General features: G+C 36.0%; 4 protein-coding genes across 6 annotated transcripts; 1 reads left to right on the top strand and 3 right to left on the bottom strand.

Annotated features, from left to right (window-relative positions):
- Positions 1-45: 45 nt before the first annotated feature.
- Positions 46-5,995, bottom strand: LOC104716366 (homeobox-leucine zipper protein PROTODERMAL FACTOR 2). 2 transcript variants are annotated; one of them, XM_010433751.3, is made up of 12 exons: positions 5,528-5,995; positions 3,391-3,775; positions 3,177-3,294; positions 2,885-3,073; positions 2,364-2,804; positions 2,162-2,263; positions 1,864-2,067; positions 1,586-1,757; positions 1,202-1,473; positions 1,029-1,124; positions 523-940; positions 46-416 (listed from the first exon to the last, which is right to left on the bottom strand). In XM_010433751.3, the coding sequence occupies exons 2-11, from the start codon at positions 3,624-3,626 to the stop codon at positions 536-538; spliced, it is 2,235 nt and encodes a 744-aa protein (XP_010432053.2). In that variant the 5' UTR covers positions 3,627-3,775; positions 5,528-5,995; the 3' UTR covers positions 46-416; positions 523-535. The 2 variants fall into 2 exon arrangements, with proteins under 2 accessions (XP_010432053.2, XP_010432055.2); XM_010433753.2 differs by lacking the exon at positions 5,528-5,995 and adding an exon at positions 4,728-4,962.
- Positions 5,996-8,784: 2,789 nt separating this feature from the next.
- On the bottom strand, positions 8,785-11,343 carry LOC104716358 (CRIB domain-containing protein RIC10-like). The gene is made up of 5 exons (XM_010433742.2): positions 11,050-11,343; positions 10,495-10,708; positions 9,615-9,718; positions 9,380-9,479; positions 8,785-9,225 (listed from the first exon to the last, which is right to left on the bottom strand). Exons 2-5 carry the CDS (start codon positions 10,550-10,552, stop codon positions 9,023-9,025), a joined length of 465 nt encoding a protein of 154 aa, XP_010432044.2. The 5' UTR covers positions 10,553-10,708; positions 11,050-11,343; the 3' UTR covers positions 8,785-9,022.
- A 909-nt stretch (positions 11,344-12,252) lies between these two features.
- Positions 12,253-18,838, bottom strand: LOC104716346 (vesicle-fusing ATPase). The gene is made up of 21 exons (XM_010433734.3): positions 17,834-18,838; positions 17,433-17,528; positions 17,252-17,333; positions 17,112-17,162; positions 16,568-16,738; positions 16,223-16,377; positions 16,031-16,139; positions 15,777-15,876; positions 15,637-15,692; positions 15,362-15,427; positions 15,202-15,284; positions 14,883-15,016; positions 14,487-14,697; positions 13,904-14,035; positions 13,772-13,832; positions 13,630-13,689; positions 13,489-13,547; positions 13,299-13,386; positions 13,064-13,186; positions 12,745-12,810; positions 12,253-12,641 (listed from the first exon to the last, which is right to left on the bottom strand). The coding sequence occupies exons 1-21, from the start codon at positions 18,007-18,009 to the stop codon at positions 12,498-12,500; spliced, it is 2,223 nt and encodes a 740-aa protein (XP_010432036.1). The 5' UTR covers positions 18,010-18,838; the 3' UTR covers positions 12,253-12,497.
- On the top strand, positions 18,684-26,566 carry LOC104716336 (mediator of RNA polymerase II transcription subunit 16). Of its 2 annotated transcripts, none has more exons than XM_087480004.1 (16): positions 18,684-19,351; positions 19,432-19,500; positions 19,591-19,679; positions 19,778-19,890; positions 20,016-20,117; positions 20,473-20,563; positions 20,779-21,375; positions 21,566-22,184; positions 22,278-22,357; positions 22,692-22,774; positions 23,227-23,463; positions 23,843-24,014; positions 24,362-24,861; positions 25,121-25,297; positions 25,435-25,809; positions 25,918-26,566. In XM_087480004.1, exons 1-16 carry the CDS (start codon positions 19,032-19,034, stop codon positions 26,062-26,064), a joined length of 3,771 nt encoding a protein of 1,256 aa, XP_087336130.1. In that variant the 5' UTR covers positions 18,684-19,031; the 3' UTR covers positions 26,065-26,566. The 2 variants fall into 2 exon arrangements, with proteins under 2 accessions (XP_087336130.1, XP_087336129.1); XM_087480003.1 differs by having other exon boundaries at positions 18,827-19,351; positions 24,359-24,861.
- Positions 26,567-26,788: the final 222 nt, after the last annotated feature.

The following is a 26,788-nucleotide window of genomic DNA, read 5'->3' as shown; positions in this document are numbered from 1 at the left end:
CTTGGTTAGAAAAATGGTTCATCGGTCCAAAGGGTTAAGAGAGGGTTAATAGGAAACTAATACGTATTACTAATAACAAAGATTTTTTTAACCCTTAAGTTTCAACTGCAACAAAAGGGGTTACAATACAAGAAAGAAACATACACTTGGGTCGGAGAAACACAAAAAGGGAAAAACCCCATAAGTGTTCAAAAACTGCCAACGACGCAAAATAGAGAATCCTAAAAACCGTGGTTTCCAGCAGAAGTCAATACCCGAACCTCTTTACCCTTTTTCATCAAAATCCGAGATGAAATTAAACGCAAAAGGTGCGTTCTTGACTCCCTTTGGATTTCAAAAACACACACAAAATTAGAAAAAAACCACAACCGCTATGTTTCTCCATACTTCCTTTTCGTACTCTCTTATTCTTACTTCTGCACAAAACACAAATTTTACATGATAAGAATCCTTTCGATATTTTTGTTACTTGCTCCACAAGAATCAAATTGAGTTAAGATCTTAGTTGTGGATTCATCATACCTGAAAAACAAAACTACGCTCCTCCTGCTCCTCCATTGTCACAAGCAACTGCCGCTTTAATCCTCTCCACAGTACACTTGATCAGACTATTAACAGTAGCCACCGAGCCAAGTGAGAGTTTAGCTGTAGGAACAGAGTCAACAAGAATCTGAAACGCAACGGTCAAAAGCGAACCACCACAACTCCCAAAAGAAGTAGAAGAAGCCACTTCCTGATGACTCCCATCTCCTCCTCCCACCGAACCATCCGGTAAAATAGCAAAACCAGACGGCAACAACGCCACGTAATCAGGATCTCCCCCGCTTAGAACCACGTTCATCGCAACTATATCCACAGGCGCGTAAATCACATATGATCCTGATGCGTCCGTACAACTTTCTTGTAGTATCAACATGTTGCTCTGGCTCGCGTTTCCGCTCTGTTTACAAACAACAACAAAGTTTTTAGAATCTGAAACTGATGAAACTAAGGAGAGAACTATTGATTTTCAATAATCTCTGACTTACATTGACTCGAAGCAAGGAGACACAGTTCCCGGGTTCGTGACCATTAGCTATATGAGCCATTTCTTGAACCATACCTCCATTTGACAATATATCCCACTGCATCAAAAATTCAATTAAAAACCCTCTCAAAATGAGTAAACCAGAATTGGTTGGACCGGTAAATGTTGCATTACCTCTTTTCTTGAATTTTCGTCACGGAGGAAATCAAAAACACGTTTGGGAGCAACAGGGATCCAGAACGAAGTCGCTGCACTAAGAACAATACCCGGAGGTCTTCCCGGATCATCCATACTCTTCCGGGTCATAACCCGAACATCATCGGATCCTGTTGTCGACATTGTTGTCCAAGCGTGTGCTGTCGACGCGCCGACGCCACTACAGAAACTCATCACCATCCTCTCAGCTAGCTTCAACATACTCTTTCTTCCTTCAGGGCTCGTTATCACTGCATCATATTAATTACCATTAACTATAAGGACCTAATGAGTAAAATTAAAACCAACTCTTCTCATTCAATTCAGCCCCAATATATTCGAAACTATCTAAATAGCCCATACCAGAAAGATCACCAGGGATGTTGCTGGCCATGGAGCTAGCGAGCCGCTCGCATTGTCGTTCGAGTGTAGCCACCCAACGTTTCGCACCGAAAGCTAAACCGGAGTGAACCAACGGTCTATACATATTGTGAACTGATCTATCATCTACCTCCATATGCTCTATCCATGTAACCTTTAATTCAAATATCACCCCATAAGTTTTATAAATTTAAACTTTATACACTAAACTTCATATATATACAGTTTAAACCCTTTGTATATCCTGATGTTATACGTACCTTAGAATAACCATTAGGCAATTCTTGAATCAGACAACCTGAAGGCCTTCTTCTGGTTCTTAAGATTGGAGTACTTGGTCTAAGGCTGTCCAAAGAGACATCAACTACAGCCCAAGAACCGTCGCTATGCTGTTTGCAGTATCTCACAAAGTAGTTCTCACGCGTTGGGACTAGCGGTGACGGAACTTGAAACTCAGCTGTCATCTTTACATACCCAAAGACACAAACCAAAAAGAAATTTAAAAATTGATCACTATAACATTTCTTGAGAAGCAAGTAATTAAACCTATATACATACCACTTGCAAAGCACCATTGTAGTTCCCAGCAACTCCAGTCGAAAGAACCTCAAGTGTCAAGGCTCTTGACACAATCCCAGAGAAAACACAAGACCATTGATTCTTAAACCCACATCAAAAGATTAAAACCTTAGTTAGTTTTCTCAATCATTTTTAACGGTTAAGTTGGTTCAAGATCAAGAAATGAATTTAACTTAATTACCACATCCATGAGAATCTCAACGAGGTTGATGTGATTCATTATAACAACAGCAGATTCTCTAGACGCCTCTGATCTCAATCCTAATGGCTTTGGTCCTATTCCTCTCGGAAACGTTCTGAAATACTCTTCTTCATTGAGAATCTCCATTGAATTATCAGTTGAAACCCACAAAGGATCCACAGCTTGAGCCATTCTCACGAGTTCCTCCATAGCTGCAACCGCTAGCTCAACTATTATAGGCTTATCAGTATCAGAAGGGATCGAAACCGATCTCAAAATATCCCCTGTTCCATACATTTCTCCTCCAAATCCTGTTTGGTTCCCAAAGTTTCCAACTTCAAGATCAAGCGAACGAGAAGGCGCGTGGATCGCTAATGGAGCAAAAGAAGAACCTAATGGCTTCCCAACGTATTTTGCAGCAATAGCAGAGATCCTATCAATCTGTAGATGAATTGGTAATAGATTCAGAATCCAATATTTCAAATATTTTAGGCATATAGACAAAATATATATGTAGATACCTCTTCTCGGAGTCTAGCATTTTCGATCCTGAGATGCTGTTCGTCGAACGACATTTCTCCAATAGCAGCTGGACCGCCGCAGTTAGGACATGTAGCATTGCTTAGGGCTTCTTTGTATCTATTGTTCTCTGCTCTTAGCTTATCATTGTCTGACTTTAGAATCTGGTTCTCATGCCTCTCACTTTGTGCCTATAATTATTACACACAACATAGTGTGACAAAAATTTGCTTAATATGAAACTACAAATATATGAAATCAAAATAATATATGTATAGGTTAATTGTTACAAACCTTCATCTGTGTGCGCTTGTTTTGGAACCAAAACTTTACTTGAAGAGGCTCTAAATTGAGATCACGGCTCAACTCTTTCCGTTGCTTATCGTCTGGATGAGGACATTCCTTAAAGAACCTTGCAAAATCCAAAAAATACTACAAGTAAATAAGATTGAAACTAGCTCTATTAATGTGACATATTGAGCTATGAGTTTAAAGTGTATTTTCTTACGATTCGAGTTCTTGGATTTGGCGTTGCGTGTGGCGATGGTAACGCTTCTTTTTGTTGGGACGTTGGTTAGGATCTTGAAGCTCTTCACCGGAAGGATTCTCAGTGGTGACTTCGGCACCAGACTTGGTCTCAAAATCATCTTCTCGGCTACCGGTGATTCCCAAGTCGTTATCGGAGGTACTCTTTGGGGTCATATCGAACATATGATGGCTCTCAAACATGTTTGGATGATACATTGTGATGGTTGGATCGACTCTGATCAATCAACTAGATATTAAATAAGAAATGGATTTTTGGAGTTGTCAACTTTGGTTTCCTTCAAATCTTCGAGGTTCGGATCAAAATATTTTCTTGATTTGACTTTCTTCTTCAAGTATATCTTCCACTGCCAAAAATCAAAATCAAATTAGTTAAAATATATATGAAACGCTCACATATGTATATAGAATGAAGAAAAAGAAGATCATTATGGAAATGGAAGAGAATAATGATGTTAAGGGAAACTTATATATTTATAGTTGTTATGGAACTATTCATTTACCTTTTGTTAGTAACATTATCATTTTTTCACAATTAACCGTTAACTAAATTAAAATGTCGGGTTTGTTTTTACGCACCATTTTTCTTGTAATATATATAAGATGAATCATTTAGATAATTATGTATATAGCCCAAAAATTTACGTTTAACAAAACTTAGAGAGGACGATTCAATTTTTGTTTAAGCTAAAGAAGAACGATAATTTGACAAAACGGAGGCACAACTACATATAAAAACTATATTAACATTTACTTTATGACATCACATCAATAAACTATAATCAATTTTAACATGATCTAACGTATTAACTTTACAAACAATGTGATGAAAATATGAGGAAACAATTGAACGATAGATCCACAATGATATTTTATAAGAAAATAAGAGAAAGGTAAATTATTTTCCTCCAAAGTTTTAAGAAAAAAAAAAGAAGGATACATATAGTTTTACTATATAATTGACGGCCTTACAAAAACAAGAAATGAGATCAAGAAACAAACAAAAATTAGATTAGAAATGATATTTAGATAGTTTTTTTCCACAGATGGATCCATCGATAATATTTTCGCGTATATGTCCGAGTGTGTGTGCATAAACACCAAAAAAGAAGAAGACAAAATCAATCTTGAAAGTCACAAGACTTCTCAAAACATCAGATCTATCGGACAGATCTAGCATACGGTGGAGCAAGAAGCAAGAGAGAGAGTTATGATTTTTAAGAAACCCTAATTTGGGGTAAAGTAAGAAAATGATAAGAAGAACACTAGCTTGTATAACTTAAATGCTTAAATACTTACTCAATTCGATCTGAAAACCCTGAGTTGTTAAGTAAGCTTTGAAACCCTAAAGACAGATCTCTCTTTGTAGTTATTTTTCTTTTGTCCCTTTGTTTGGTTGAAGTTTTGGGTTCGAGTTTAATGCTCTTCTCTCTCTTTTGTCGACTCAAAATAATGTTACGTAAGTAAGAGAAGAGAGAGAGAGAGAACGGGATTCACAAGTTTCTAATCTCTCAACTGAATTTATTAAAGAATTAAATTGACCTTGGTCTCTGTGCACTAAAAACGACCGTTTCTAGTAAAAAAGAAATACTAAAAACAAATGAAAAAGGCTAAATTATTTTATAGTAGAAAAATGTTAAAATAGGGTTGATTAATTAAAAGTGATTAAAATAATAGTATATAGTATATAGGGTTAATTAAAGCGTTGACAATAAGTCAATGGTCCTTTTTTTGTGTGACACAACCACCAAGTAGATTTCGTCAAACTCCTTTTGAACTCCTAACTCCAAGAAAGTTTTTTCGTAACGCTTTTATAATTTTATTTGTCTTAGATCATATAAGTCTCCGCAAAAGACACAAAAAAACATTAAAATATGAAATTAAACAAAAACAATCTCAGAGAAAATAAAATAAAAACACAGGTAAAATCATAGGAATCGAGATCATATTTATAAAAAAAAAACAATGAACGAAAAAAAAAATGGAAGATCTAAAAAGACTTCTGAAACAACATGCAACACATATATGGATCTGATCTATAAACCTAACCCAAGATGCATACACATAAATGCGTTTAGAGAGAGAAAGAGAGATCTTACTTTTGGAGAAACAGTGAAACCCTAATTCATAGTGATCTTTGGTTTATTCCCTGTAGAACAGAAGATCGGGGACGTTGGCAAAAAGAAGTAAAATAAGGGTTGGTTGCAATGGATCCGGCAAACCGGTTACCCCAAAACCAGGTTTTTTTGGGATAATCTGAAACCGGGGGAGCGCTATTGCGCTAGCTAGGTATTAAGAAACAATGGAAGTCTGTTGTTGAAGAAGAAGAAGAAGAGGACAAGAGAGGAAAAAAAAGAGGAACATGTGGAGTTGCAATAAGAAAAAAGGAGTTATTGATGAGAGCGCATAGAGAGGTTGCAAATGCATTTATGATTCTCTCTAAAGCTCCATTAATGCTCTAGTGAGAGAAACTTACTTATCCTTTCTATATCTTTATTACAGAGATAGAGAGAGCTTAATTTAAGTTCATAATACAAATAAAATTCACTGTTTTTCTTTCACCTTATGGATTCTCATACCTCTATCTCTATGGGTTGATATAAAAAAAACCTTTAACCTACGAAATAGAATTAGTATTTCTTACATGCAAGCTGTCTTTCTTCGGCTTCCACATACTACCTCATCTATAACAACAACAACGTATTATTTAGGTTAACAAAGATTTAGTTATTGTCATTGTGTGGTTTTTATATATGTTCTCAAAAATTAAATTGATCAGTTAAGTACTAGCTGTACAAGTCTACAATATGCCTGCGTGCAGAGTGAGTTTTTGTGTCTAAATGTATGTTCTGTATGCATGCATACATAAATGGTTTTTATTGCTCAAATGTTAATTAAGCTTATGATATTTATTTTTTTCGTATTAATGGGACTAGATATTCTTATATGCGAGAACTATATAGACGCATGGACGAGGACATATCAATGAAAGAGATTTTCTTTCATTATTAATGTTTTTTGTTCTTAACTAGGTCTTCCAACTAAGTATTTCTAACTCTTCTTAAGAACAAATCAATTTTAGTGGCCCTAGGTCTCGAGAGAATAATTAATGTCCTTAACATTCTGATACGTATACATACTACATAATATGGCTTTCTATAATTTACTACAAAGCGTTTAAGTTACTGAAAAATACTGTATCAGAACCATTGATATTTACATCTAAATGAGATAAATACATGCGACAAAAAAAAGAAATATATACTTTCACATTATATTCTACTAAATCAGAGCTCCATTGCAGGTGCTTGATACTATGATCAATGGAAGAAACTGTGATATTGATAAGAGTTTCCTCGAAGTAGTATCAAACTATATATATGTAGACATTTTTTTGTTAGTAATATATTTGGTGTGTTAAAAATGTTTGCAAAACTTACATGATTTATGTATATGTAAATATATAGAGTTTCACTAATTAATTTTCAAACTGTATAGAGAAGAACAAACTTATAGATAGAGGAGACATTGGAGATGTACATCGAATATTTCGGCTGTATAAATAAGTTTTAAATTATGTTGAAAATATCTCCGCTACCCTCTAAACCATTTTACAAAGTTCATCGACACTAAAACATTTATTTGGCTAGTGGCTTATGGTTCTCACTTCTCAAGTAGTACTGCACTCAAGGTTAAATTCTTAAAGAGTCAAGAAATGGATTGTGACCCTATATATATGTTTTATATGTAGCGAGAAAGATGATGATATAATAAAATCATGCACACTTTAGTGCACTCATGTCTTGCAAACTTAGGATCTATCATCAATACCATTAACATCGATTTATTCGAATTTTGATTAATATTTGTTTGGACCAATCTGAAAATGACAATTTAGATTGGTGAATACGTACTTAAATGGAACATCACTCTGATATTATTTAAGAAAACAAATCATATGTCGTTGAAAACTCGGGCCGGGGTGGATTTGCTTTATGTGTATCATTTATATAACCAATATGAAAACATTTTTAACAGATAGGAATGTAGTAAATGACATGTAGTTTAATAATTTTAAAGGAAAAACGTCAGAATGTGTAAAATTTAGAAGGATAATACAATTAACGGGGTAATTAAATAAATGAATGAAGATGAAAAGGCTTGGAGCAATGGGACGTCACCTTCAAATTATTAAGCTAGTGGGAAAGAGTGCGCTACTGTTACCTTACCAACCAACTCATTTATTGACTCTACATATATTTTTTTGTTTCTTATAAATTTGAAATTTCTTATATTTATTTTCTTATCTCGAATTGTAAGACATTAACTGCGTAAAATTATAGATATACACAAATATTTTTTTGTTTTCTTCTGTCTAAAGAAGTTGTATTATTTTCATTTAGAAAAAAAACAAAGTTTCAGAAAGATTCTTGACTTAATTTTCACATTTTAGCACATATCTAGATAGTTCTTTTCCAAAAAAGTCATTTTATGACAGTTGTATTCTATATGAAAAGGTAACCTCTACTAGGAATTTTGTTTTTACTAAACCATTGGAACACTTTAAACTTCAAAGTCAATAACAAGAAAATAAACTACAAAATGGGGAAAATAAAATGAAAAGCCATATATAGTGGGTGCTATATTCACATACATGGGACCGAATCATTTAATTTTATTTAGGAGTAACATTTCAGTTTATCTTGAGATTTTATTTGGCCCCACATTCTCCAAGTTGAATTTTGAATTTGTTTTCATTCGAACTTGTATTTGTTTAATGTATTGTTGATAGATTCCATTTTTCTTCTTCATTAATTTTCAAAGTGAAATTTGGAGAGAATATGCTATATTTATAAGAGTTATTACTAGCAACACTCTATAGTTTAATTAAGAGACCTTTTTCCAAAAATAAAGAATTTTTAAGAGATATGTATAAATGCTGAAGTACAAACTTAAAATTCATACGAAATGCTGAAGTAATGTGCCGCAGATTGACACAATTTCTAAGTAATTTGTTCTTTTGGACGTTTAGCTATTATAACAAAAAAATTGTGAGATCATGCAAATCGTTTTTTTTTTAAGAAAGGTTTTGCTCCGTTGCCAAAGTTTATCGATCAAATTGTTAATGACTTAATGTGTTACTCGAGATGGAGTTTCCAGTCTCTTTTTGGAGATCTTGTTTGGCTTCACAACCGGATTCGAGAGCTGAGAGGATGCAAGATGTTAAGGTCTATCTCTTTTTTGGTGTTTCTATATGTTCAGTTAACTTTTCTAACTATATTTTTGTTTCCTTTTCGTTGTTCTTCTGTTTTGACTTTTTTTTCCCAAACGACACAAACAAAAAACACTTCGCTATAGCTAGCTAATTAACCACTCAAATTCACCATCACTTCATACAATTTTCCTTCCCTAATTCTGTCTAAGTTTACATTAAAGAAACCAAACTCCAAACAATACAACATGTCTACATATGTAAAAACAAAAAAACAAAAAAAAAATCAGCAGAAAATGCAAACAAAATCCCTTAAAGTATGCACAAAGATGACCAAACTTCTGTTTTTTTTTTTTTTATCTTCCATCTGTTATTATATTTTCTAGATTAGTCGTGATACAGTTGATTTATACGAAGATTTGGATAATATGGATGATCTTGAAGATTTTGGAGATGATGCTGATGAAGCTGACTTTTTTCTTCTACTATTTTTCTTGTTATTTTTCGGTAAATTTAATGGAGTAACTGGAGGTATATCTCTTAGTGTATCAGATATTGTTCGTTGACTCGATCTTTGATCAAAATCTACATTTATAAACATAACAATGTAATTAGTTTATTCTAGCTAAAAATATTGTAAAGAAGACATAAGATGGACAAACATTGTTGTTAAGAAAATAAAGATGGTACAACCAGTTTAAAAGAAAGAAAAAACCAGTAATTAAAAAGTATAACTTACCAGTGGAAGAAGAAGTAAAAAAAGAAGTAGAAGGTCTTGCATTACTAAAAGATGATGCTCTTGGAGATAAAACCTCAGCTCCGACCTTAAACTCACTCATCTTCATAATAGAGAAAATATTCATAAATTAGCTATATGGATATTACTTATTATTTTATATGTTTTTTTGGGTTTTACTTGTTAGAAAAAATATAATTTCACATTTAGCTAGGCCAAAAAAGCACTAAAAACTTACCCAACCAGGAGCACTACCAGAAGAACCCTCCCAGCCAATATGAGCCACATGTTTTACATCTGTTGGAAACCCAATTTCTATTTCATCTCTTTCTTTCTCAACGGCTGAAAAGTAGTTAATAATTTATTTCATCAATATTGTATTTTAAAAAAAAAGATATGAAATTATCTTAAAATATTCAATGTAATAGTCATTTTGTATATGTGATCAAATGTTTTCATTAATTATACACATCAAACTATATTACAAAGTAGAAGATGAAATCGTACATAATCAAATGGGGTGTAATATCGCATGTATTTAAAAATAATCAAACAACACACTTTGTAAATTACTCTCTATGTATCAGAATAGATGGTTTTAGAAAATTTTCTTGTATTACAATAATTGATTTTCTGTATATTTTTATCAATTAATACTAGAAAATTACAAATTTCAAGAATCATTGATTGAGAATTAAAAACTTTGATGAATTACTATTGGTTAATAATTATGAAAATATATTATTATAAATAATAATGCATTTATTGCTAGATATTAAATATTTTTCTTAATTTATGTGAAAGTCTCCAAAAATCATCTATTCTAATACAGAGGGAGTATATCACAATATTTAATCTAGTTTAGACTTTAAACGGTTCCCAAACTCATAATCCACTTATCTACGATTTTGCAAATAAACTTCCACCATATATCTAGCAATTTCACTGAACCTATTATATATAAGCTGACAGCTTAAAATTGATCAAATTAATGTCTTTGTTCCATAAACAAAAATAACTTTTTACTCATATGATTTGCTCAAGTTATCACTATCAGCAAGACGAGAAATAAATTAATAGTCAATTATATTAGGAGAGAAGATGGTAAAGAGTATTACCAAATATTTGAGAGATACATTTGAAGCCTTTATAGATGCCCTTCATTTTCACTGACATGGTGAACAGGTGAAGATCACAAAACCGCCGAACTATATGCAGAAGTTTTCTTGGATTATTCTTCCGTAAAACTCGATTACCCGAAAACTATGTGTCCTTTCTATTGCCAAGATTGAAGAAGCCCAACAACAATCTCCTCTCTCCTACTTCAAAGTGCTATATATATTTTTTTTTAACCAAAAAAGTATGGTTTCAGTTTTACTATAATCATATACTATACAAAAAAGAAACAAAGTAGCAGAAGATCATAAAAATATAAGGGTATAGAATGCATGTGATGATAGATGAATAAAGTTTCTCCCATGGAGCACGATTGGAATTTATTCGTTTGATAAAAGATCTAAGTGTCAAAATTAAACTTTAGCACATAATGCCAAAACATTTAAGTTCAAAGTCCGAAACATATCCATCGATCATTAATTTTCCAAAACTCGGACCAACTACATAACCTTTTTTATACATGAACATTTTTACAAACTTAATTAGGAGGAATTTACCTGTAATCTTATAGACTCGTTGTAAAAAGAATGATAAACACAATAATAGCAGCATAGAGAAACAGCCTCTCCCTTGATTCTATGCTTCTTTCATATTTTGGTGAAGCCTCTCTTAATGAATCACAAAACATATTATGTACACAAGGAATCTCAATGAAAAAACATAATTTCTCACGAAATTATGTAAAAAAAAAAGAGTTTCAAAAGAGCGAAGATGGTGAAGGCCAAGGGAAGAAGTAGGAGAAGACGATGGAGACTAAGTCAGGCTTAAGGTAAAAGATAAGTAAGTGGAGCACCATGAAAAGGCATCTACACCTATATATAGTTTTAAATAAAAATATTTATTTAGGAACATTTCAGGATGGAATATAATCACTAATCAATGATTAGTTTGTCTATGTATACGACACATATATTAGTATGAGGAGCTGATAACGATATCTCACCAGCTATAATTTTGATGTGGATTTATTTAACGAGCAACTAATTAGTTTCATAACAAAGTAACCTCAGGAGTCAGGTCAGTGTTTAAGATTTATTATCTGGCGTTGGGAATTAATCTGGGGTCTAGACTTTAGACCAGTATTATATGAAGCTAGGGACAACTGTACAAGTTTTTAATGCATGCATATTCAAATATACAATCTTAGATTTCATCTTATATGTTGAACTCACGTTTGTATTTTAGCTTTCTTGCAGGTTTAAATCTCCTAACTGGAATATGTATTCTAGAATGAAATATAATTGAAACCGTTGCTTAATAAATAGATAAATGTTTCATATATATTGTTAATCAAACTTTTGGATAATTTGTCAACGAAACAAGAATTCTGATCTATAGAGCTTGCAAAGAAAATCGAATGGTGTGCATGTGAGTTACTATCTACACCAAGTTGACTTGCACAACCCCTAGTCGTTATAAACTATAAAGTTCCGGTCATTTTTTTTTAGCAAGGTTTGCATCTTTAAAAGGAGTTTTCAATCGTGGAGATCACAAGTGAGAGGATGAATAGGCAAGGCAATTGTCGACAATGCAGATCATGAAAAGTGTGAAAAAGTGCGAGTCTTGTTTTCTAGCTGTCCCAAATCTACAAGGCGCATGAGGAGTCCAAAATGGGGAACGAACATAGCACTTAGCGGTCCTTAAGATGCACAAGGACATATTACCAAAGAGGCAGATGGACCATCATTTTGAGTGGGATATAGGAGTCAAACCAACCACGAATTAATAACTAATATCAAAAGACTGTGTTTCAGCCACAAAAAGAAAGCAAAAGGATAAATACAGTATCATAGCCCTTCTTAGTTTCATTCCTCTACCAGAAAAAACAAAAATCCGAGGGTCAAATTTGTTCCAAAACAAAACCAAGATCGATTTAAAGAAGTAGAATATCTTGAAAACGTCAAGCCAATGAAGCAAGGGATAAAGACGTATATGTTGGAAGGTCTTAGAATCGAATGATGTCTTGTAGGCAATCAAAGAAATGCGTGATCTTGATCTTCTCTCTCCCAGCATAGATAGCTTCTGCAGATCCCCCGTGTTCTCCTTGCGCAGCCATCTCTAATAGCATGTAAAGCTTCTTGATTGGCATCTGCGTGCGAAAAGTATAACCATTGTTAAGGTAAACAAACAAAAACATAGTTTAAACATGGTTTTGTCTGTTTTATTTCCGTGTGGAGAAGGAGAACACTTACGTCATTGAGAGCCTCTGCAGCTGCATCGATATCATCCTCTGAGAAGAGGTTAAGCTGTTGTAGCACCTGAAGCACAGAAACAGAAGGAAGAAAAACAACTGAGAATTTAACCAGCTCAAGAATCGGGATTGATGGGTAATGTTAGAAAAGACTCGCGAGAGTATTTATCATGGTTGAGCAAATTCTAATCATGTCGTCACCTCCAAACAATGAAAAGGAAAAAAAGAGAGCGGATGGTGGAGTGTTTACAAAGGGTGGAACTGGACAAACAAAAAAGTCCATATATGAAGAAGGAATCGTGTTGCTATAGAGCGTTTACCTTCTTTGCGTCCTCCGTTTTCAATGTCGGAACAGAGTAAGTGACAGAGAAGGAATCACAGATACCAACAGAATCTAAGAAGGTTAGTTCACTTGTTGTCCCAAAGACGAGAAGTTTCTTCCCCTGTGAACAAAATTTTTACCAAATTAGAGATGTTCCACTGTAAGAAATTAACGTACGGTGATCAAACATAAAAGAAAATGGATAAGAAATAACAAAATGGCTAACAACGCACCTTAGGAGGAAGTCGTTTGAGAAGGACCATCAGCGTCTGTGAAATTATGTTTGAAAAACGAGGACCAATTGCTACGTATTCCAACAATCTGCAATATCAGAAATTTAAGTACCGCGCAGAAGAAACTACCCACATATGCTAAAAGATTGTTGATCAAAGTTCTGAACAAACACAAACAGCAGGTAATAACCTTTCAATGTCGTCGAGGATAATGATGCTCATTGGTGATTTATATGCATCCTCAAAGACCTAGTTGCATTCAGACAAAAATCGATTATCAGTGGACAGAGCAACACAATAACAAGAACTAGAGTGTTTCCAGAGGACAAACCTTGACAATGTGAGCACATTTTGTGCTCTCAGAAAGACCAATCATAGTTTCCGCAGAGACCTACAAATTAGCAAGTCAATATCATAGAAAGAGAAAAGGTGGAAACGTCTAATATGTTGCACAAATAAAGATGGATACTTACTATTTTAACATATGGGAAGTCGCTATCAATGCCAACAGTGGCAGCTAAGGCAGTTTTCCCACTGTCCAGAAAAAAAGTTTAACAATTAGCAAGCCAAAAAAATTTGCGGGTTATATAAACTATGGAAGATACCTTCCACTGGGCCCCTCGAGAAGGCAAGTGACTAGAGGACTTCTAGTACTAACTTTAACTTGCTCGACTAGAAGCATAGCTCTTTTGTAAATGTGATTATGCCGATCACCAGAATCAACCATTCCATTGAGTCTACATACATGTCAAAATTGTCAAAACTAAGTCACTGGCAAATAAAAAAATCCAGAAGTAAATGCAGTACATGATTTGCAAGTGGTCACTGGAAACACAAATAAATTAAGCAGAAACAAAAGAAACTATAGGAGTAATATTGAGGAATTACGAATAAGCAAGCAATAATACTAGACACGATTCCTTTATTTACAATCTGTGAAATTAAACTTTGCCTAAAGTCACTCATTAATTAAAATTTCAGAAATCCATGGAAATTGCTTAAAGAGATAAAAAAGAAGGCCCTAGGTAATTAAAGTCAGTAATGCGAACTGAGCATGACTCACGGGGAAGACGAGAATTAAGTTTGGCTTCGAAACTAATATCAGCATATCTGTGTGCAAAAGCCCCATCCTATCAAGAACTATTCCCAAATCGTCCAGACCAACACACACTTATTGAAAAAAATTACCTGCATCGTTCCAGGTCATCTGTGGAGGCTCCGAATGCAGGCTGAACTTCATAGATTGCATGGAGAAAATCCTCCATAGTGATCTTGATATTCTCTTCTTCCACAGGCTTCGTAAGATCATCCATGCTTAATTGTCTGTTTAATGCATATGATGTAGCACTTTTAACAACACCTTCAAGCTCCGCGCCACTGTAATTTTTTGTTCGAGCAGCTGGCAGACAATATTTATAAATCGCGTTAGAGACACATTTATGCTAGTTAGTAGCTAGTCCATATAGAAAGACAGATTTCTTAGGACTTCCTAATACAAAATATTTGCCATTCAGAGAGTAGGTTTACAAAAAAGGTCTATCAAACATTCCAAAATTTGCACAACTATAATTTATGAAGTCATACCAAGCTCTTGGAGATTGATATCATGACCAAGAAACGAATTTTCCTTCATCTTGTTTGTATGAATCTGAAGAATTTGTAGACGTCCAGCTTCATCAGGAAGGCTTATCTCAACCTGAACCTCCAATCTTCCAGGCCTATAGTCCAAACACTAAAAGTCTAAATTCATATGTACTACACTCATTCCAAAAGTTCATGTAAGAGGACACACACATTGGATGGTATCTTCTTAAATGAAAAACGAAATAAAACTAAGATATAAAAACAGCTTCAAAACCTTAAAAAACGGCAGCACTATCTATTAGCAAAAGGATAGAGATACCTTAAAAGAGCTTCATCAAGCAAATCCTTTCTGTTTGTCATTCCAATAAGTAAAACATTGTTTAAGGCCTCCACACCATCTATCTGGAAAAAAGTGTTAGCCAATAGCCACATCCGTAAAATTTCCGACTTAACTGACAATAGCTTGATCTTTGACTGACCTTTGTTAAAAGCTGGTTTACAATACTATCATGGACACCTGTGCCATCTCTTGTGGAGCCTCTTGACTGAAAATCACAAAGCATACGATTTTTAATTTATTGTTTAACCTCAGATAAGCAGCAGATCCCATGAAAATTAATATTTTAACTTCAGAGCAAAATACAGTCACAGCACCGAGTCAGAATCAAGATCTATTACCCAGAATTAATAGGAATTGTCGTCAAAATTCAAGCAAATAGCCTAGAAATTCAGAGGAGAAGCTAAAGTCGTGTACCTTACAAATAGCGTCAATTTCATCAAAAATAATCACATGCAACTCACTAGCATCACCTGAGAAAGAAAATAAGAGTGCTCAATTATGGATAGGCAAAAAAAACACAAAAGCACAGATCAGGAAAAACAATATTTCCTTACCAAGGGTCTTCTGGTCTTGCTCAGCATCAGCAAATAAGTCTCTTACATTCTTTTCTGTCTCACCAACAAACTTACTCAGCACCTCAGGACCATTAACGATCTATAATGCAAGCAAAAGAACCACAGAAGCATTAAACATTCAGAATTCTGGAACAAAGACAGAAATCCTGGATAACAACAATTGAAATTAGGGACTACAAGCTTGTAAGTTATCATAACTCTTCTTGAGAGAATATTACGTAAATCAGAAATACCTTTGGATCCTTTCCATTGAGCATCTTTCCAATTTGCCGTGCCATAAGGGTTTTCCCAGTACCAGGAGGTCCGAAAAGAAGCATTCCTTTAACATGCTTTATTCCCAGTCTGCACGAACAACAAAGATAAACTTAGGAAGGAATATATATACAAAGACAGTCTAAAACTTGCTTAAGAAATGAACAAGAAACCTGCTGGTGACATGAGGAGGAAATACACGAGAAGCAAAAGCTCTTCTAAATATATCAGCAAACTCTGCACCCAGACCACCTATGCCCAACGACTCAAGGTTGAATTCCTTATGTTTGAATATATTGCTGCTAGCAGCTTCCCGTTGGTTGACAATCTGCATAAGAACATACAAGTTTAAAAAATATGATACAAACTAGCAATCCACATCTGTTTCCACAAAATAGCAAGCATCAGATATGATATTATATTTGCAATTTTAAATGTAATACTGAACCATCATTTAATAGGAGTTCTAGAGTAACGGATTCAACAACACAACAATAGAAAACATATAAAAATCAGACCTTTATGCCACTTGCGTTTGATGCTTCAAACACAATATACGTATCTTGGGAGAGCATCCCTCTTTCGATGCCTTTCGATTGATCCAGACCCTCCACATCCGCTCGATTGACCGTAAGAATGTAATTAGTTCCATGATACTCAAATGTCGCTTTCTGGCCTACAGTCAAGACCTGAAGCAGTGTGTATATTGGTTCAATAAATTAGAACCTATATGATTTTGTGAGGGTCTAAAGGAATAACCATATAAATGATACCACAGATCATAGAAACACATGAGTGAATAACCTTAAGCCGAATATAACAGGATTTTCAGAATGGTCACCAAAACCCAATACTTCAGTAGAAAAATATTGTGAATGACAAGTTCCATGTACACATTGCTTCAATTGAAAATCTAACCAGCTAATCAGTTTATATAGACCTTCAAATTTGAAAATCATTGTTTCACTCATTTGCATGCTTAAACCACATCATGAGACGCATGAATCTTTAGAAACCAAACACTTAACAAAGCCAGAGACGGCATAACAATAATCTTTCTACCTGGTTGGTGTATTTCCTCTTTAGTTGTGTTGAGAGGAGAGCAGCATCAACCTGTGAAGCAATATTGTACAGAGAGGTTGAGTTCAAACACAAGGCGTACAAAGATCACAAGAAACATATCATATAAATATCAAACAAACCTGCTCGCTTTTAGTCCCTTTCTTTACAAATTCCAACTCGAGTGTCAGCATAGCCAGATCAAAATTTTCTGGAGGCTCAAATCTGCAAGAACAAGACAATATTGAGAAGAAAAAAACGTCTTCAGGCCAGAAGATGATGATGATGATGATGATAAAAAACAACAAACTGTATGAAAATTACCTGCTAACAGATACCATATCACCAGTAGAAACTCTAGCATGACGCCTTTGAATAGCATTCAGAGCAATGTTTCCATCACGGATGCTTCCATGTCCAGTAATTACCAGTTAAGTTCACAAATAACACAAGGAACAGGTTTAACATTTTTAAACACGAAAGGAGCACAGATTTTATTAAATCATCCTTGTTCCAAAATTATACCTCAAAACTAATGACTACTACTACGCTCATAGGTCATTCCTAAGGCTGAGATTCGAAATTCCAAGACCGATTTCATAAATTTAGCAGTAATTACAAAAAAAAAAAAAAGACCATTTCAAATGCACAATCAACTCGTTACAATCGCAATGCAATGTGACAAAGAAATCGAATCGCGAAATTGAAACAAGAGAAAAGGATATCATAGAGATAGAATGAAGCTATCGGCAACGTTGGCGAGGAAGAGATCGGAGCCGGGAACAGAGAACTGACGGAGATCGGAAGAGGAGCAGTAAGCGAGGTTAGTAAAAGCTAGATCTGCGGACGGAGTATTGGTCACAGTCATCGTCGTGACCTGCGATCCGTAACGACCCGCCATGGTTGCTTTCGATCTCTCAGGTAGTCTTTTTTTTCTTCTTCTTTCTGGTATCCCTTAACGAAGAAGCAAATTTTAGGGAGAAGGACTCAAAAGAGACGAACGATGTTTGTTTTATAAAAAAGATCTTTGATCGGGTGAGAGAAGCCGTTCCAATGTTTTCAAAACCGGACCGACTTGGTTTGACTAGTAACCGGAGCTTAATTGAGCTAAATTGGGCCTAAACCCGTCAAAATTTTGATGCCAAAATCCGGTTTAAACCATTCATGTCATTGTTATTTTGGTTCACAACATTTATGTCATTGTTATTAATATTAACTAATTAGGATGTTTTAGTAAAAATAATTACTTGCACACTAGTTTTGTTTGAAACAAGATTAACGAAACACCGAATTTTACAATCCTTTTTTTTACAAAAAAATCTGGACAAAACACCCATATTTCATTTTGAAACAAATATTGGAAAACTTGATAAATTAATCATGATATCATATGATCAATTTATCCAAACATTTGTCATTGTATTTAAAAAATTTGTCTGAATTAAGGACGACAACAAATATGCCAACGTACATTAGATCTAAAAACGCAATTTAAAAAAGAAGGGGTAAAATTGCAAAAACAGAAAAAAGAGAGGTAACAATAAAAAAATAGAGAGAAGAGTCGTTTGCGGATTCACTTTCACCGAGTTTTTTTTTTTTCTCTCCTCTTCTCTTCTCTTTCCCGGCGAGGGACGAACTGTGTGACTCAAACCCTAAAAAATCAAAATTGAAAATTTCGTGATTTTGATTTTGACTTTGGTCATTGGTTGGTGTTGTTTTTTTTTTGGAATTATCTCCGCACTAAGTCAGTCTCTCGTTATATAAACCCCACTCGCAGTTTCGTCACTTTCTCTCTCTCTTTCTCACGCAACAGTGCTTTCTGTCGCCTTCAATCGCGACTTTTTTTTTGTCACTCTCTCTCTCTCTTTTTCTCTGATTTTTTTCTATTAAAGTTAGGGTTTTGTTTTATATATTCTCGCTGACATGAATCAACAACAAATCCCAGAAGAAGAAGTTTCTTTGGGTAATAACAACGGTGGAGACATCGAGACTCCAGCTTCTAAGGTGGATGAAGAAGAAGTAGAAGTAGAGCAGAATCAGGAGGAGACTGTCTCTACGGATCCAATTGAGGAGAAATCGTTAGAGAAACCATCGGAAGCAGAGAAAGAAGACGATAGTAGTAGTAATAATAACATGGAGGTTGATCCTGTGAGTCCAGCTATTGTTTTCTGTGTTAAGCTTAAGCAACCCAATTCCAATTTGCTTCATAAGATGAGCGTTCCTGAATTGTGCCGTAACTTCAGGTTTTGACTCTTTCCCCCCATTGATAATTTCACCTGCAAACTCATCAGTTCCTTCAAATTTTTCTCCTTTTCTTTGTCAGTGCTGTTGCTTGGTGTGGTAAATTGAATGCTATAGCTTGTGCTTCCGAGACCTGTGCTAGGATTCCAAGGTTTGTTTTTTTTTGTATGTCATTCAGTAATTATGAAGATTTGTTAGAGATGAATTTATCATCTTTATCGATTCTTCTCATCTGTTTCAGCTCGAAAGCAAATCCACCTTTTTGGATCCCAATACATATCATGATACCTGAACGCCCAACTGAGTGTGCTGTGTTTAATGTTGTGGCAGGTATTTTTGATATCACTTGCTTATTTATGAACTTGATTGCTCTACTAGTAACTAGAGTATTTGATTTAGATTGTCATGTAATTTTTGTTTACGTGTAGACTCTCCTCGTGATTCTGTCCAATTTATCGAATGGTCTCCCACTTCTTGTCCTCGTGCGTTACTCATTGCTAATTTTCATGGACGGATAACTATCTGGACGCAGCCTACTCAGGTTAGTGCCCCTAATCTCTGGGATTTACTGTAATACTTCTGTATCTTATTCTTTGAATGTCGCACTTGTTTCAAGATGTTTTACCAACACACTGAGATGACCTTTTGTGTGGATTGGTTTTGCAGGGTTCGGTTAATCTAGTGCACGATGCTACCTCTTGGCAGTGTGAGCATGAATGGCGTCAGGATATTGCCGTTGTTACAAAGTGGCTGACGGGGGCTTCTCCAGTATGTAATTTAAGTTTTACTTATCTGCCATTCTATCATATGCATGACATGTTTGTGCATTCACGATTCACGAGTTTATTAAATTAAATAACGGAGATGGAGAAACCACTGCTTCCTGGAAATCCCAACTCTCTGTTTTGCGAAATTACTAGACTCCTAAAAGATCTTCCAATTTGCATTTCTATAATGATCGGCATGAACACATAAGGAATGAGTAACGGATAGATGATACTGCCATTGCTGAGTATATGTTCTGAAGGACGAATATGATATTTTTTCTGGCCACCTGGTTTACTGCTCTAGTTTTATCCTAGTGAATTTATTCTGTTTTTTTTTTTTCTATATTGAAAATCAGTATAGGTGGTTGTCCTCCAAGCCAAGTTCTGGTACGAATGCAAAGTCAACTTTCGAAGAGAAATTTCTCTCGCAGAACTCTGAAAGCTCAGGTTTACTTCTACTCACCTTTCATGGCTCATTTTTGACATATATTTAGAACTATGCACTTAATTATGTCAGTCTCTTTGACATACATACATATATATATATAAATATATAATATATGTGTGTATTTATATGTGCCAAGATCAATGTAACATGATATGACGTTAGTGCATTTTCCTCCACATTCTGTGACGGTTCTGATTTTGATCATTTATTGCAGCTCGGTGGCCCAACTTTCTCTGTGTATGCTCTGTTTTCTCATCCGGATCTGTTCAACTTCATTGGTCCCAGTGGCCTTCTAACCAGGGAGGCACTACACCAAAGTGGTTTAGTACAAAGAAAGGTCTTTTAGGTGCAGGACCTAGTGGAATAATGGCTGCTGATGCTATTATAACGGACAGTGGTGCCATGCATGTAGCAGGAGTTCCAATCGTCAACCCCTCAACAATTGTAGTATGGGAGGTGACCCCTGGCCCTGGAAATGGACTTCAGGCAACTCCAAAAATCTCTACAGGCAGTCGTGTGCCACCATCCCTTAGTTCTTCTTCTTGGACAGGCTTTGCTCCTTTAGCTGCTTACTTGTTCAGCTGGCAAGAATATTTGATATCCGAGATAAAGCAAGGGAAGAAACATACAGATCAAGATTCTAGTGATGCTATATTGCTAAGTTGCTCACCGGTATCCAATTTTTCTGCTTATGTAAGTCCAGAGGCTGCAGCTCAGTCTGCAGCAACCACAACATGGGGATCAGGAGTTACTGCTGTTGCTTTTGATCCAACTCGTGGTGGGTCAGTGATAGCAGTTGTTATTGTTGAAGGTATTGTTTGTATCCCTCTCTGAACCTCATACAGTTTCCATGATATAATAAACATTTTCCGGTTTGCATTGAGTTGTTGGCGAACCATATAGAAATGCTCATATCTCGTTTTTTTTTTTTGTTGTTGGTGGTGAACCGCAACGGCTTCAATCTGTTGTTTAGAATAAATGCTAATTGATTGCGTCTGCAGGGCAGTACATGTCTCCGTATGATCCTGATGAAGGTCCCTCAATCACAGGCTGGAGAGTACAGCGCTGGGAATCTAGTGTTCAACCTGTTGTACTGCATCAGATATTTGGAAACCCAACTTCTAATTTTGGTGGACAGGTCCCCACACAAACTGTCTGGGTATCCAGAGTGGATATGAGCATACCACCGACTCAAGATTTTAAGAATCATCAAGTAGCTGCAGCAGGACCAAGTGTGGATGCACAAAAGGAGCCTGATTCTGGTGATTACAAGGCTAACAAGGTTGTTTTTGATCCTTTTGATTTGCCAAGTGATATTCGTACGCTGGCGCGGATTGTCTATTCTGCTCATGGTGGTGAAATTGCGATTGCTTTTCTTCGTGGTGGAGTTCATATCTTTTCTGGTCCAACATTTTCACCCGTTGAAAACTATCAAATAAATGTTGGATCTGCAATTGCTGCTCCCGCATTTTCTCCAACAAGCTGTTGTTCGGCGTCTGTATGGCATGATGCTGGTAAGGACTGCACAATGTTGAAAATCATCCGTGTTCTTCCTCCTGCTCTTCCACGTAACCAATCAAAGGTTGATCAATCTACATGGGAGCGTGCAATTGCTGAGAGGTATGTAATATCTGGTATATAGTCTGCCGCGTCCGCTTGCAAAGGAACTTATATAGTGACTTGAGATATGACTCCGCATTTTTTTCGTAACAGATTCTGGTGGAGTCTTTTGGTCGGAGTTGATTGGTGGGATGCAGTTGGCTGTACACAGAGTGCTGCAGAAGATGGGATAGGTATACTTTAGTGCTAAGAATCTTGATTTGAATGGTATTTTATTATCTACAGTCATAAATGAGTTGATCTGTAGTTATGGAACAGCCATTGTATTTAAATTTTCTTAGAAAATGATCGTTTATATTTTAGCTTCGGAATAAGTTCTGGTTTTTAATGGCTGAGTATCGTTCAAAGAACCTTTTCTCTATTTTTTTTTTTAATCTTGTTTTAAACTTAGCTTTTGAGTGATATAACCTTTAAGGAGCATAGTGGTTCAAATGTTATACTGTCTTGTTTGAATAATATACGGCTGGAAGCATCGGATGATGTGTTTCTTTTTCTTGATGATTACAGTTTCACTGAACAGCGTGATTGCTGTCATGGATGCTGATTTCCACTCCCTTCCTTCAACGCAGCACAGACAACAATATGGACCTGTATGTTTTCCTAAACCCGTACCAACTCTTTTATCTTTTCTCATTTCTAAATGTCTGAACTGTTTGCATCGCGGACCGTTCATTATGTCTTTATAAAACTTTTTTTTCTGCTTGTTCTTTTTTTTTTCTTCTGGGTTTTTATAATAAAGCTACTCTATTCCATGAGCATGCAGAGCCTATTTGTGAATCTGTTTAGACCGTTCATCTGTTCTTTTATCAAGCCACATTTTTTTTTAAATAAAGAACAACTGCCTGTAGTTAATCTGATATTGGATTATATGAGTAGCCAATATGGATGCAATGCATCTGATTGACTGATTCTTAGACGCTGAACAAAATCTTGGCAGTCTATTGCGGTTCTTTGTGTTTTTATTTATTTAATTAATTTTGCGTTCTTTCCATTTAGGTTGGTTGTACTGTTTGGTAATAAGTTGCGTTTTTATGGTTTTCAGAACCTTGACAGGATCAAATGTCGGTTACTTGAAGGAACCAATGCTCAAGAAGTTCGTGCAATGGTTTTAGATATGCAAGCAAGGTTGTTGTTGGACATGCTTGGCAAAGGAATTGAATCAGCTCTTGTGAACCCTTCAGCGTTGGTTTTTGAGCCATGGAGAGCAGATGGGGAGACAATATCAGGCATCAATCCTGAGGCAATGGCTGTTGATCCTGCTCTTGTTTCAAGTATTCAGGTATCTCTGCCTCCACGTCTAAGGATCATGTTCTAGGTTTTTTCTTTTATGATATATGGAAATTTAAGGATCATGAACTGGGGAGGTTTCATGCAGTGTATTCATTTAAAGAGTTGTTACTCTTTGATGTGTTAGTTTGCCTGATGTATATTCAAAAATCAGCCAACACATGTTGTAACATGTTGTACGTCGTTTGGTTACTTGGGCACTATTTGAAGACAATTTAAATTAGAGAACCGTGTAGTCGACCTTTATTTTCTGATCAAAGATCTCAATATCATTGAATATGAAACAGACAATACACTATCTTTATACACAAGTTTGGTTTCCTGTTGCAAAATTTTCTGTACTCTTAATTCCTTTTCCGCTTCTTTTACAGGCTTATGTAGATGCTGTTCTTGATCTTGCTTCTCATTTCATTACACGTTTAAGGCGCTATGCGAGTTTTTGTCGGACTCTTGCGAGCCATGCTGCTTCTGCTGGAACTGGCAGTAATCGCAACGTAGTTACCACTCCCACGCAAAATGCATCATCTCCTGCAACAACTCAGGGTGAGTATGCCATTGAAGTTTTCGTGTCTAATTTGCTCCAGCATGACAAGAGGGGGGTTGAATGGCATAGCGGTAGAAATTTTCATTCCCTTGCGAGTTGGTAATTATAGGAATCACAGGTTTTGTTCTAGAATTAATGAATATGAGATGAGCTTCTGAAGTCTAGATATTCGTCATCTCTGTAAACAATAGCGTATTGTCCAGCTATTTTTCTACGTACGTTATGGGAGGTACAACTGGCTATCTTTTTTGTTGGACTTGGCATATCTCTTCTAGGATGCAGTTGAGGTATATCCCAACTCTTATATGTACAGTTTTTTCTGACGAGTAACTATATCATGCAGCAGGCCAACCTACTACGACTACTACAAATTCCAGCGGAAGCACACAAATGCAAGCTTGGATGCAGGGTGCCATAGCGAAAATTAGTAGCTCGAATGATGGAGTATCAAACCCTACTGCAAATCCAATCAGTGGTTCAGCTAACTTCATGCCAATAAGCATCAATACAGGAACATTTCCAGGAACGCCTGCTGTTCGACTCATTGGGGACTGTCATTTCCTTCACCGGTTATGCCAGCTGTTGCTCTTCTGTTATTTCCAGCGGTTGTCACGATTTCCCCAGCGAAATGCTGATGTTAGTTCACAAAAACTTCAAACGGGTGCTACCAGCAAGTTGGAAGAGGTCAACTCTGCTAAACCAACTCCGGCCTTGAACAGGATAGAGGAAGCCCAGGGATTCCGGGGTTCCCAGTTGGGGGCTGGAGTGAAAGGGATTGACGAAAATTCTGCTCGTACAACAAAGATGGGTTCTGGGAATGCCGGTCAAGGATATACTTTTGAGGAGGTTGGCACCTGTATTCCTGTGTCCTCTTTACTCTTATACAATTATCCGTGGAACCATTTTGTTTTTTACCTCAAGAGTAGTGGCTTAATCTGATCAATATGGGTAAGATTAATGGGAACCCTCGTTAGTTTGGTGGAGATTTAAACTGAGTGAATATGATAGACTTCGTAGATTTTGAAACGATGAAAACATTGCCATGTTAATGGTACAATAATCTAGAAAGTTTCTTGTAATGACAAGTATACTTCTGAACTTCCAGGTGAGAGTTCTTTTCCATATACTAATGGATCTCTGCAAGCGAACATCTGGTCTTGCGCATCCCTTACCTGGCTCTCAGGTAGGTAGTGGAAACATCCAAGTTCGACTGCATTATATTGATGGAAGTTACACTGTGTTGCCCGAGGTGGTAGAAGCAGCTCTTGGACCACATATGCAGGTATTGTGTGTTTTACAGCAACAATATTGAAGCTATTTGTTTCTTCTTGTTAGTGCTATTTGGTCAACTACGAGATGAAATGATATTTTTAGATATCTATTTCTGGTTTCTCATAAGATAATTTGCTGTAAAAACAGAACATGCCTCGCCCAAGAGGAGCTGATGCTGCTGGTCTTCTACTTCGAGAATTAGAGCTTCATCCGCCTTCCGAAGAATGGCATAGGAGAAATTTGTTTGGTGGCCCTGGATCAGAGCCCGACGATATGGTCCCAACCGACGATGCTTCGAAGCTGAGTACCTTAGATCTGCCTGATACAAGCTTTTCCGGAGTATCTGAGGGATACAACAGAGTCCATAGTCTTTGGCCAAGAAAACGCAGGATGTCTGAAAGAGATGCAGCTTTTGGTTCAAACACTTCTGTGGGTTTGGGTGCATATCTTGGAATCATGGGTTCTCGTAGGGATGTTGTCACCGCGACATGGAAAACTGGTCTTGATGGAGTTTGGTACAAGGTTACTCTCATATATTTCTCTGAACATTTCTTTACAGTTGTAATGTGAGAAAAATTCTTTTGTCACACGACTCACACTTTAGTAACATGATTGTCGTTCTTATTGCAGTGTATAAGATGTCTAAGGCAGACATCTGCATTTGCTTCACCGGGTGCTTCGAAGCAGTCAAATCCGAATGAACGAGAAACCTGGTGGACCAGCCGTTGGGTTTACTGCTGCCCCATGTGTGGTGGCACGTGGGTCCGTGTTGTATAGACGGGCAAATGAACTTCCCATCCATTACGTATACCGGTTTGATTGGATAACCAGAAAATCAGTAATTTTAAGGAGCAAAGTGTGTGAGCCAAGCCACTAAGCAAGACATCACAAATTTCACCTTATTGTTGATGCTATCGACACGCTTCTGCAAGTTTATTCTGTTACTCCTAATCCTTATCCCTGGACAGTATGATCTTACCACTGTTCAATATGGAAGTCTTTAATGGAATTAAAAGCAAGAGGGTCTGCAAGATTCTGCAAGATTCAAGACTGTGTGCTGAAACAGGTCTTGGTATATAGTGATGTTCTAAAACAAAATTTATGAGTCTCTACTTGTAAACAATTGGATAGTAGTTGTTGCACCAATCTTTATATCAACTCATATTTCATAGTCATAGTAGTTACATCAATGTAAGATAACCTAGGGAATCGTCACTTAAACCAACTCTCTTTCTTAATCTTTTTCAATCAAAGATTTACTAAGCTTGGTGTTCTTCAATTAGTCATTCCTCATTTAGTTTCTTTGCAACAATAAATCTCCTTACGAGCTATTCCATATTCACTTTTATATTTCTTTCTTAATTAAGCTCATTTGACTATTTGAGCATGAATCCTCAGTGCTTTACATTCTCCTACGTTCGTTTGTCCAAACTCATTTCCCTTACAAAATTACAATCGACGCAGTGCCGGCTTAAACATATTACGTACTTCTGGGCAAACA

The sequence above is a fragment of the Camelina sativa genome, chromosome 2 (genome assembly GCF_030686135.1).
Source record: "Camelina sativa cultivar CO46 ecotype springtype chromosome 2, ASM3068613v1".
Classification (NCBI taxonomy): domain Eukaryota; kingdom Viridiplantae; phylum Streptophyta; class Magnoliopsida; order Brassicales; family Brassicaceae; genus Camelina; species Camelina sativa.
The sequence above is the reverse complement of the archived record's forward strand: the minus strand, read 5'-3'. Positions and strand labels throughout refer to the sequence as shown.

Bases quoted from the DNA above. Each gene is read 5' to 3' on its own strand.
- LOC104716346 (XM_010433734.3), bottom strand. From the start codon at position 18,009: ATGGCGGGTCGTTACGGATCGCAGGTCACGACGATGACTGTGACCAAT. The intron at 15,428-15,636 runs GTACACGACTTT...TGTGATTTTCAG, and splicing joins AAATTGACGCTATTTGTAAG to TCAAGAGGCTCCACAAGAGA. The intron at 12,811-13,063 runs GTAAACGCTCTA...TCTGTGCTTCAG, and splicing joins AAACGGAGGACGCAAAGAAG to GTGCTACAACAGCTTAACCT.
- LOC104716358 (XM_010433742.2), bottom strand. From the start codon at position 10,552: ATGTCAGTGAAAATGAAGGGCATCTATAAAGGCTTCAAATGTATCTCT. The intron at 9,719-10,494 runs GTAATACTCTTT...ACTACTTTTCAG, and splicing joins ATGTATCTCTCAAATATTTG to CCGTTGAGAAAGAAAGAGAT. The intron at 9,226-9,379 runs GTAAGTTATACT...TTATAAATGTAG, and splicing joins TTTTACTTCTTCTTCCACTG to ATTTTGATCAAAGATCGAGT.
- LOC104716366 (XM_010433751.3), bottom strand. From the start codon at position 3,626: ATGTATCATCCAAACATGTTTGAGAGCCATCATATGTTCGATATGACC. The intron at 2,264-2,363 runs GTAATTAAGTTA...TGTGGGTTTAAG, and splicing joins TTGAGATTCTCATGGATGTG to AATCAATGGTCTTGTGTTTT. The intron at 941-1,028 runs GTAAGTCAGAGA...GTTTGTAAACAG, and splicing joins TCTCCTTGCTTCGAGTCAAT to AGCGGAAACGCGAGCCAGAG.
- LOC104716336 (XM_087480003.1), top strand. From the start codon at position 19,032: ATGAATCAACAACAAATCCCAGAAGAAGAAGTTTCTTTGGGTAATAAC. The intron at 21,376-21,565 runs GTATTGTTTGTA...TTGCGTCTGCAG, and splicing joins AGCAGTTGTTATTGTTGAAG to GGCAGTACATGTCTCCGTAT. The intron at 22,775-23,226 runs GTATGTTTTCCT...TATGGTTTTCAG, and splicing joins ACAGACAACAATATGGACCT to AACCTTGACAGGATCAAATG.